Below are 11,291 nucleotides of genomic sequence, written 5' to 3' on the forward strand. Positions count from 1 at the left end.
CAACTTCCCGTGATATGACCAATAGGGGTTCACGTTAACCATCTGATCAGCGGGGTTGATCTACATCCTACGATTAGTGGTCAACATCCCGTAATATAATCGATCGGGGTTTGCGTTGAACATCTGAAAAGCAGGATTGATCTACATCCTACGACTAGTGGTTAATATGATATGATATAGCTAACAGGAGTTTGCGTTGAACGTCTGAAAAGCGGGGTTGATCTACATCCTACGATTGATGGTCAACTTCCCGTGATATGACCGATCGGGGTTTGCGTTGAACATCTGAAAAGCGGGGTTGATCTACATCCTACGACTAGTGGTTAATATGATATGATATAGCTAACAGGGGTTTGCGTTGAACGTCTGAAAAGCGGGGTTGATCTACATCCTACGATTGATGGTCAACTTCCCGTGATATGACCGATCGGGGTTCGCGTTGAACGTCCTATAAGCGGGGTGATGTACATCACTGCGATTGGTGGTAAACCGACCCCTCACGTCGTCTAACTAATAGATATGTCTATTCTATGCTCCTAACTCGTTATAATTGCCAAGAGTCTCTGTCAACATTGCGGCAAAGGTGGGTCCACAAAAGAATCCCATTCATTCTGAAATGGAAATGATGTGCTCACAGATCAGAGAGTGGATCCAAGCCGCTCGTTAGATTGTTGAACCTACCTTTTCTTCCCATGATAATAGACTGATGTAATTCATCTCTTAGGACGATAAGCAGGCCCCTTGTTAATTCCAAATTTTAGCTACCACTAACAATGGTATGATCTAAATCTACATACTTGGTTTCAATGTGCAATAGTGGAGAGGATAGGATCCATCCCACAGCCTTCACGATGGACCCTCATCATTTCGTTTATAGAAGAAGGGAAATTTTTCGTACCTATTCTGTTAACCCCGACATGCCGCTAGTGAAATAGAAGCTACATCAATTATGCGAATCTACGTTTGTGAAACTAATGTTGAATGAGGTTTCGATTAACGGAACGTATTTAAATTTAATTACGTGATAGGTGCGATGTTTACCACTAATGATAACTTGTATACACTTGAATCACGGAACCTTTCAATCCAGGAATTTGCCATTCTACATGATTTGAAAATTACTAATAATAATGCAGGTCAACGCTGGACCGGGTACCGCTCAAGAGAAACTCTAGTTTACTCTAAGATAGGATAACCGAGGGACTTTGATGAGTAAATTTATCTTCCTCAGAGCATGAGAGCTTCGTAACGCTGAAAATGTCAGCATTCATGATTATTAAGAATGAATCGCACATACGATTCGGGTTACCGGCGACTTCCAGGCAGAATTGGCAGCGATAAAGGGCTCAGCGTGCTTGACAATGATCTGTGTTGTCGGCGGAGTGATTGGGAGAGCAGACACGAGCTTTCCAAGGTAAACATAATTCACGTAGCCATCAGGGAGAGGAGTGAGCACAGCGCAAGCGTAAGAAATAGACTTTAAGCTGGAAAGGAGTTCGATCGCGATTTGAGAACTGGTATGCATCCTAGCATGAGACTGTGTCGCGTTCTATAACAGGGAGTATTCAAGGTTGCCTAACGATTAGTTGTTATGGAGACCTAGCGACCAGACGCAGGCGGTGACGTCAGCCATGACCCCGTGACCTGACCCTGGAGCTGGGAAGGGAAAAGCTGCCTTGATATCACGCTCTTATTCTTAGAAATCCTTCATTAAAAGGACAATTATTCTCTTATGCAATACTAGGTTTCGCTTTTTTGAGAGCCCAGCTGTTTACCTTTTGCGTCTGTATCCAATATGCAGTGGTCATATTTAACACAGGTTCAGCGACTACTTATTCAATGTGGAAAGTAATACGAGAGCGATGAAAGGCTAGCTTATGAGTGATGCTCATACATTACGGAATGTCTCATCGTGTGATTCTCCGTTACAGGACAGTCAGTAATATAAAATCAGTTTGAACCATATTAGAGTTTCAAAATAGATATTGGGAAGTAATAATAGAAAACATAGTCCAGCTGGCGTCAGTACGAGCGAGCAAAATTCCATCTTGGCAATATGCAGGTAAAATCTGGTACCTGGTCACAATGAAAGTTGGCTACCCGCAATGGTGCCGTGTAGATCCCAAGTAACTTATCTCTGTATTGGATTAACCCACTCTGGAGAATTATGGGTCCAGTCTGACTGCAGAATAACAGACTTCGGAACGGATCAAATGAAGATCCGGACTCATGTCTTTGAGGAAATGACTGCCTGGAATATTAGTCACATGACGCTATCTAGTCGAGGTTCCAGCCCGTCGAGCAAATCTCCTTCTCGTTGATTCCGCGAGACCCAAGTCATCATGTCGCTTCGAAGACCTCATCGGAAATCTCGTAATGGCTGCACTGAATGTAAGAGACGCAGAGTGAAGGTATTCAGCCTTGGCCCCTTGTCCTTGCGTCGCTACACAAGCTCATTCATCTCTCCCTGCAGTGCAATGAGCAGCAACCTTGTCACAACTGTTTAAAGTATGAGAGTAACTGCGTCTTTGTGACGGACCTGAAGCAGCAACGACGGATCCCAGTTCGCCCAAAGTCATCGATGTCCAAAGCAGGTCAAAGCCCCTCCACTTCAGGGATTGGCGCGGTTGTATCACTTTCAGGACCCCCTCTATGTGATTTGGCTAGAACTGCAGGCTTTGAACCTCGGGACCTTGAGCTCATGCATCACTTCAGCACGTCAGTCGCCAAGACGCTCTCTTATCGCAATGACATCCAGGATGTTTGGGCTATCTCACTTCCCAAGGAGGCTTATTCATGTGACTACCTGATGCATGGTCTGCTCGCAATTTCCTCTTTACATTTGAGTTTCCTGAGCTGCAATTTATCGGAACGTGAGAAACGGGACGAGTACGCAGACTTGTCCACATATCATCTGCACAGATCTCTTGCTCGCTTTAGGGAGAGGCTCGCTAGCATATCAACAGAAAATTGTGTGCCTTTGTTTGGACTTTCCTCTCTAATAGTTATCAATGTCTGCGCGCAGTCTGCCTTGGAAATTGGCTCACAACCAGGTCGGGGGCACTTGGCATCCCACATTGAAATGCTAATGAAAATTTTCAACATGTGCCGAGGGGTAGAGTCTATTCTCGCACCATACCATAGCGAAATTCATCAGAGCTCCTTAAGCTCCTTACTTCACGATGATTACCGCCTCGTGGGTGATCTATCAAGGTACCATTATCACAGCATGTGCACAAACAAGTCTGATCTGGCTCCAAGCTAACGCATACCGAAGCCACCACAATATCGATCGAACCTTGGCCGAAGAACCGCCATTTGCTGACTTGATAAATCTCATCCAAAATCAAGAGAGAGGATCCCAGGAACAAATCGAGTACCTGGATGCGTTGACAAAGCTGAGGACGGCATTTCGCTTTATGCGTACCGCGAGCCAACCATTGGAGCCTGGGGCGGCTTTTGTGTGGCCTATTTTGCTGCAGCGGGGTTCCATTCGCCTCTTCATGCACCTGACACCTCTCTCATTGGTGCTTCTAGCATACTATTGTATAATTTTGCAATACCTCGATGGCTATTGGTTTTTGCATGGTTGGCACAAAGCACTCCTCACTGAAATTACAGAGTCCTTACCTTCAGATCTCAAGACATGGGTTATTTGGCCAAGGGCGGTATGTGGCTTAAATGATGTGAGTGAAAATTCAGGAATGCTGGGCAATTGAAACTCTGGGGGTCAATAGGTTGTCTCTGGAAACAGTCTATATAAAATAAATTTGGATCCAGAAATTAAAAGCAGAGACAAGCCTAGTCAATGGCACAGAATGTACACAGATCCCTCAACCTTCTACCTCCCTGAGCGCTTCTCTTAACGCTTTACTTCGCGCTACTCTTCTCAGAATTCTTGACCCACTGGATCATTTTTAAGGTCTTCACTGTGTCCGCTAGAGAGATCTCAAAGCCTCCATCGACCCGCGACCAGCTTTATGGGTCAAGGACAATATCACGGACGGGTGAAGCACATTCATCGCCACCATCGCAAAGAACATCAATGTCGCGTCAAAAACATACATGAATGCTTCGTGGCTGATAAGATAGCCATCATTTCCTTGTGCATACTCGATGAGACGAAAGACCGATCGTATTAAAATCAGAATGCTGGCAATGTACAGTCCCCAAAGAACGGACTCCCAGCTGCGGACGATACACAGGCCGTGGTCTTGTCTCGCTTCAACCGCCTGCTGCGTCGGACCTGAGCGGATGCGGACATGGAAAATAACCGATGTGAGCACGAAAAATGTGAAGAATACCAGTTGAACACATAGACCACCTATCGTAATATGTTCTCCGGATTTCATTGCATCGATCGTACCGCTCGCCATGATTCCTCCTCCTATAAACACCTTTTTGTTAGCATGTTATATTGGGAACAGTCTTAACCATGCTAGTGTGGGACATACCTGCTGCCTGCATCACAAATGCTATCACATCACCCGTGACGAAAATGCCAGTCATCCATTTTAATGGTACCATGCTGTAACTTTCGGCACGAAGATGCACAATCAGTCTCCCAAGAACCATATAGATAGATGCAGCGTATAACGGGGGGGCCAATAGAATGAGGATTGTTTGAATTGAATAGATGGGCACGCTCTCGGTGTTCGCATGTGACAAAGCCCGTGCTATATATCCAATTATCTGGACTATCAGGGCATTATAGTTAGCTTGATACACTCCTTACTAGTCACCAATAACGAATCCCTTGTTCTTTGAAATACTGACATATTCCTCCCAGGATGAATGCAATGAAGTACCAAGAGCGGCTTCTGATAAGCTGCCAAAGATGGAAGACAGTCGTTATGATAAACAAGGCGATGAAGATCGCAGCGGCCGCGACAGAAGGTGTATATCGGTAAAGTTTAAAATCGATGTGTTGGCTAGAGTCGCTCATGGTGGATTTCGGAATTGGTCCACAGGGACAAAGGATATCCTAGTGAGAATAGTGGCGAAGAGGTACGAAGACTTGAAGAAGTATGAGTTTGGACTGAAGCTGGGAGTGTGCTGAGGGTGACTTTACTTAAATAGCAAAATATTTTCAAGACATGGGCATTGAACCCCGTGGGTACTAGAATCAATGACCTTCTGCTCGAGTGGGCTGTGCAAAGCGCGAGTGGATGGAATCTGCTGTATAGTAGGGGCCATACTCGGTCTATTCGGGCTTAGTGTACGACGATACGAGAGCCAATCACAGCCTGGTGGTGGGGCCATAGACTGTCAACCTATCAACCTCGCAGGTTTCCCAGGGTTACCTCTTTTCAATCGATCCCTGCACATATCAACGATATTTTTGTAACCTGGTATTTCAATCAGTTCTTGCTATGAGCTATCAGAGACTGGCTCAGGGGTAGGCTAACCGTATGGGATATGGCTCATGCAAAACAGAGTTCAACAATAGAATTGAAGAATGAAGATAAGGTAAAACTGATACCGAGCGCGTCTTTACATCATTAGTTTCGAAAATCCTCAGAGCTTGGATAATATCGATCTTAAGTCGGTCGCAGGCTCTACAGGGTTTTAGTGCGATGGCATTAAGGGTGGGAGGTAACATAGCACGCGCCAGGAGAAGTATTTAACATTATCGAATTCATGAAAACAGTTCATGCTCCTCCAGGTTGCTTTTACATTTAACGCGATGTTTCTTCAAAGATTCGTCGATAGACAGACTTCGGCACATCCGACAGACTCATTTGTGTCATTGATTCAGAGTGGTGTGGTTGTTCTTGAGAGACCACGGACCGTATGCTCCATATACTGAGGTCGCTGGGAAGAGAATATCACAAATCCAAGTCTTCAATAGTTAGGCCGGCGTGCCTGAACGGCCTCTAGCATTGCTTTCCTTTGCCACAATCTTGTCATTGCACCATTCGAGAAAGCAGCCAAACCCTTGATCAGGATTTTCTGCAAGATAGGTCCAATGACTTATAATAAAGCCCTTGAGCCCTTCTATAAATGCGTTTTAATTTCCACAAACTTCTATCTTCAAGCCTGAGTGTCGAAAATGACCTCTAGCACTCTCTTTCTTTACACCGCCTGTGTCAATACACCATGCGAGGAATGTATCAAAACCTTGATCGGGATCCACTTCGTAGTAACTCCAGTTACGTTTGATAAAGCTTTTCAGCTCAGCAAAAAACTCCTCGATTAGATTCAAGTCCGGTGAGTAAGGCGGCAGGTACGCTAATTTCACCCCAGCGTCCGTACACATCTGCGCAACCCGTTCTGAATGATGAAATGACGCATTGTCCATGACCACAACCGATTTAGGCTCAGGCCATCGTCCACAGTGCTCAAGTAGCTGAGCCAAAAAGTCTTCGAACACAACGGCGTCGGTTGAACCGCGGAATACACGTGAGAGAACGATCCCATCCTGAGAGTACGCGGGTAGTATCTGATATCGTCGGTCGCGATGGAACTACGATACTTACAAGGGGGCCACGCCAAGTGGTGACCAGCCGGTGCGCCTGAACCCGGCCCTCTTATCGCATCCAGATTCATCAACGTAAACTAGATGGTACGATTGAAAATCCGACAAATTATAGAGATAAAGTTCTCGTAGGTCGGCATTACGATCCTTTGTATGCTGCCGGGCCGTCTTTTTAGACCAACCCTTAGCAACAAGGGCTTTCTTAATGCTAGAGGTTATGATCATTATATGAAACTCATCCCAAAGAAAGACAGCCATCTCATCGAGGTATAGGCCCGGTTTTTTCGACAGGTGGTCGCAGAGTGCGTCGATCATAAGCGGTGTTACGGTTGGTTTCCGACCTATGCGAGTTAGGGGTGCGTGGACGCTGCCGAACTGCCGCAAGTTTCTGCGAATATTTATGATGGTGACCTTGCTGCATTCGGCTTCATTAGCCATTTGAGTTGTAGTTAGCGACTGGCTCTCTATCATATCGCGGATAAGAAGTAGCTTTGAGGGGAGAAGTCTTAGGGCCATGTTGCCAGCTTAACGTATAGTAGCGCTTGAGCGTTGTGCATAAAGGAAGGTCCTGGTTGCTGGGAGAGAAGAGGTAGAGTGGTATCATACGTATAGGAGTTTCGTGTAATTTATATCAAGGGAGATCCCGGCGCGTTATATAAAATACAGGTTCTATTTTGAGACCTAGGGGATCGACATAGTTACTATATCTGGATTAGCATGTTTCAACCTAGGGTTCGGGAATGAAGGTCTAAGAGTGTAGAGGTAAATCTGATTTCGAATACTACTGTATTAGAGATCAAGAGTTCGCTCCTAATTATGTGGACTTACTATACCTATAACAAACCAAATTCTTACTGTGTGGCCTTCTTTGGCCCCTATTCTTATGTCTTGAATAAGACATCTCAACGGGGTGAATCCATATGGTGGTAGGCATCTTCAGAGTTTGGCTCTGTTAGTAGGTGTAGGTATAGGTATTTCATTTACCAGGAGTGCCAAACTTGGGGTGTATGATTTAGAAACTGCGTTGAACACCCCATTGACCAGTCTTATATTTTGAAGAAATGAGGTAGTTCAACGTTTGATTGAGGAAAATGCATCCACTTATCTGAAATATCTGTAAATTATACACGGTGGGCAATCATGTTGAACATCTCCTTGGGCGAGTGGGAATGGAATTCCATTCTCGTAGTCAGCTACGAGGATTATTATTGGAAATTTGGCTTGGGCATCAATTCTACTCAGTTGTGTATTCAGTCTAACTGAAGGCAGTCTGAAGGGAGAGATATCGTAGTTTATACTTTAGCGTGAGGGTATTATGAATATGGAAGGAAGTAGATAAATAGAATATTGGAAAACGACTAACCTTAGTCAAATACCTCTCTTCACGAAATATCTGCATAATAGGCTTAACAGCCACCAAAAGACTACTTTTCGTAGGCAGACTTGCCCCTTGTCGCGCTTTATCAAGCAGGTTTCCAGCTCTGACTGGGATTATTGGTATTTCATAATGGCCGATCGGCCACATTCAAGTCTGTATAGCCGGTCCACTGGATCTGTGGAACTGCAGTTGGTGCCTGTTACCCATAAGCGAAACCGCTCAACCGTTACTTCAATTCCTGATCAACCCTTTGTCACTACTATCGACCATGAGATTCGAGACACGCTAGGGCATAGCTCCGCCATAGACGCTTCTGCTAGTCGTTTGCAGATTCTCAAAAGCACTCGCGATAGTCATTTACCCGCAGAGGAACGGATTAAGATTCGCAACTGGGAACTTAGTTGTATACGTCGGGAGAATGAATTTTACAAAACCTGCACACAAGTCTGTCGTGACTTAGAACGCGATTTGCGCTACATTTCGCAGGAGCTTGAATCAGAATACCAGACGAGGCTACTACAGCACTACTTCGAGCCGGAAGAGCCCATACCAAATGATGAGTTCTTGAATAAAGCCTGCGAGAGAATCGATGCATTACTTGTCAACGCAGTGGTCCAAGAAAGAACTGCGGCTGGAAAGTGGAAGGCATATTGGGAGAAACCTTGGGTCTAGATATATGACCGTTGAACATTTTGCATCCATTGAATTTATCATGTTTTTGCGTGCGACCTATTTTTTTGACTTAATTCCAACGTGGACTCATTTTGATTTAATCAACGTTTCTTATATAAATCATAATATGAGCTCAATCAGCGAGAGCTAAACAATAATCAGCTGCCGCATCTATGTCAAAAACCAATGCCAAAAGATCTAGCAATGAAAATGAAAAAAGAGGGCAGGAAAAAATAAGGAAACGTCGTCACAATCTCTTCAGGAGGCTCAAAGAATTCAATGATAGATACAACATCGAAATCTGGATGACTATGCGCATGCCAAGTGGGTGGATGTACACATTTAACACTAGTGACGAGCCTATGCCGACCGAGGACGATCTGGTATATTAAATATGACTACTATCCAATCCTATAAGATATATTAATTTATGACAGATAAACCATGACATGCCGGTGATCCGTAAGAGGCCGGCCGACTACGAAGTCGAGGAACATCCCAATATCTCAGTGCCCAGTCCCCCAGTCTTTAACTTGCGTCCACCGGTCTATAAAAGTTCACCAGAAATTCCGAACGACCATGTTTCTTGTAATACAAATCTGGAACGCAGGCCTGTGGAACGCGATTAAAATTCAAGTGCTATTGGGGGTAATGTAATAATCGTCATACATCGCGCCACAAATATATTGAGTCTATCGTAATTCTGGAACGGGGACAGTGTCACCTGAAACCTGGCTCACATTTCAAAGAGATTGATTGGATTTGAGTTCCATGATGCCAAGACCATACCACTTTATTTAAACTTATAGGAGGTATAGTAATCTGGGGTTTGGGGCTCAGCATTGAGGCAAAGGACAATCATTGGGAGTGTGGCGTAGCTAGGTACAGTTTAGTGTCCTAATTTACTTAAGAATATTAGATTTGTTGTTCTCGAAGGATCGCTAAGCTGAGCCATTTCCCGTTTGAGTTTAAATCAGGCTTCGAAACATTCTTTGCGTGAGGGATACTGATCTGAAGTGAAAATAATAGTGCATATGCAGTAGTCAAGAGATTTTCACTGGGACTGGGTTGTTATGGGTGGAGCAGTGGCATTCCTCTATTAGGATGGAGAAAGCTCCTTTGACTGAAGATATATATAGTACAGTACATGCATTATACCTAGTCCCTTTCGAAACACATATCTAATCTATATCACGTTCGCTGGAATTGAAGCTACCATTAGTTACCGATTCATGATTTTCTCTTACACAAATTCTGTTTCTTACGGCGACGTCTGGAGCCCCTGACCACGTCTGGTAATAGCTATGTTAAAGTCACCCAGATCGGCGAATAGAAAGTTCTCTCCGAGGGCTGGGATAACGAATTACGCAACATTACGGCTGCATAATTACCAAATTAGCTTATAATATGAATTTATAACTATGTTCTCGATTTTATGAAATGTAAGGCAGTCTTGACGGAGGAAGCTGATTTCGTTACTAACTGTATCATTCAAATAGCACACTGCTATTCTAATGTATATTTATAATTAATTTCCTCATATTTTACTAAGGAACTTGGTAGTACCCAATTTATAGCTACTTCACCCTGACCATTAAATCTATCTAAAACAAAATTACATGGCGTTGATAAGTTTACGCAAAGCCACAAATGTATTATATCAAGTGACCCAAGCGAACAATATTCTCATACTATCACTTAGCCAGCAATGACTATAGTAGGTAGATATCAGATTCATTCCAGTTTTCTATCACATCTTTCGTGATTCGAGAATACTCATACTGTAATATAAGATGTTCTGATGAACACGCACTGCCATAAAACATCTATGTTCTGAAATACGGCGAGTGGACATAACGCGACGAGCCGCCTCATCGAAATTAACTCCAAGATGTCCACACGAACGACTATGTTAACTTCTAATCAGGATAGCCTATTATTCTACACCTTGGCTAATGTTTTCCCCTAAAATCACAATCTCATCGATGCTTCTAAGCTGAAACATTCTTCAATCCATTACAGTGGAATTCGAAATCAGTTTTAACTTTAAACTCTTACGATTTAATTCCTGGACCCTAAGTGGAGACACGTTAAACTATTCTTAGCTCTTCCCCTGTCAACCCATGTAGGGCTGTATTGTATTCACTTGTAACCACAATGAGTCATGGTTATAGTACAGTACCGTAATTTCTTGCAGAAACCGATGGAATCCATCGTGCAAACAGATCAAACAAAAAGAGAATTTTAACGATCTGGCAAGATCTTCTTCACCCTCATACAGTCTTGGTCTATTTGTGACGCGCAGCCTTCGCCCACACTATTTTACATCCAAAAGAAGGCTGTAGTGACGCCATAGAGAACTTATCCTATTACGCAACTTCTATTATCCACAGCGATTCTCATTCGTTACCAAATCCGAAAAATATCCGGTACTCGGGGAAGCTGACATGGGCCCTCCAGGACTGCCATCGTACTGTAGAGATGACACAGAGCCCATATCATGACGATTTCATCACCCAGCCCGAAGAGCCTACAACATGGGAAAACAACACACAGTACGCTCCAACACCTAGATATTTCGGTAGGCCGAATGCAACACGGTTCAACTACGCCCTCCTCCTTACCCCAAACAACCCCCCTCCCCCAAGGTGTCAAAGGACACGGACGAAGACCTTGTTTTGGCCCCTAGTGTCTTTGGCAGCTTTTCTTGGCAAAGAAATAAGAGAAAGTTCTTCGACGAAAAATTGCCCGTCATCGTCAAGT

General features: G+C 44.0%; 4 protein-coding genes across 4 annotated transcripts; 2 read left to right on the forward strand and 2 right to left on the reverse strand.

The window, feature by feature from the left end:
• Positions 1–1,227: 1,227 nt before the first annotated feature.
• On the reverse strand, positions 1,228–1,525 carry N7484_006749 (kinase-like domain-containing protein; the record flags this gene model as incomplete). Its single annotated transcript, XM_057117167.1, has 2 exons — positions 1,228–1,251; positions 1,298–1,525. The coding sequence occupies 2 exons, from the start codon at positions 1,523–1,525 to the stop codon at positions 1,228–1,230; spliced, it is 252 nt and encodes an 83-aa protein (XP_056973050.1).
• An 817-nt stretch (positions 1,526–2,342) lies between these two features.
• On the forward strand, positions 2,343–3,719 carry N7484_006750 (Zn(II)2Cys6 transcription factor domain-containing protein; the record flags this gene model as incomplete). The annotated part of the gene is made up of 3 exons (XM_057117168.1): positions 2,343–2,411; positions 2,474–3,200; positions 3,229–3,719. 3 exons carry the CDS (start codon positions 2,343–2,345, stop codon positions 3,717–3,719), a joined length of 1,287 nt encoding a protein of 428 aa, XP_056973051.1.
• A 219-nt stretch (positions 3,720–3,938) lies between these two features.
• Positions 3,939–4,945, reverse strand: N7484_006751 (RTA1 domain-containing protein; the record flags this gene model as incomplete). The annotated part of the gene is made up of 3 exons (XM_057117169.1): positions 3,939–4,387; positions 4,455–4,697; positions 4,777–4,945. 3 exons carry the CDS (start codon positions 4,943–4,945, stop codon positions 3,939–3,941), a joined length of 861 nt encoding a protein of 286 aa, XP_056973052.1.
• Positions 4,946–7,985: 3,040 nt separating this feature from the next.
• N7484_006752 (uncharacterized protein) lies at positions 7,986–8,528 on the forward strand (the record flags this gene model as incomplete). The annotated part of the gene is made up of 1 exon (XM_057117170.1): positions 7,986–8,528. One exon carries the CDS (start codon positions 7,986–7,988, stop codon positions 8,526–8,528), a length of 543 nt encoding a protein of 180 aa, XP_056973053.1.
• Positions 8,529–11,291: the final 2,763 nt, after the last annotated feature.

The sequence above is a fragment of the Penicillium longicatenatum genome (genome assembly GCF_028827895.1).
Source record: "Penicillium longicatenatum strain IBT 33135 chromosome Unknown contig_3_segment0_segment0, whole genome shotgun sequence".
Lineage (NCBI taxonomy): Eukaryota > Fungi > Ascomycota > Eurotiomycetes > Eurotiales > Aspergillaceae > Penicillium > Penicillium longicatenatum.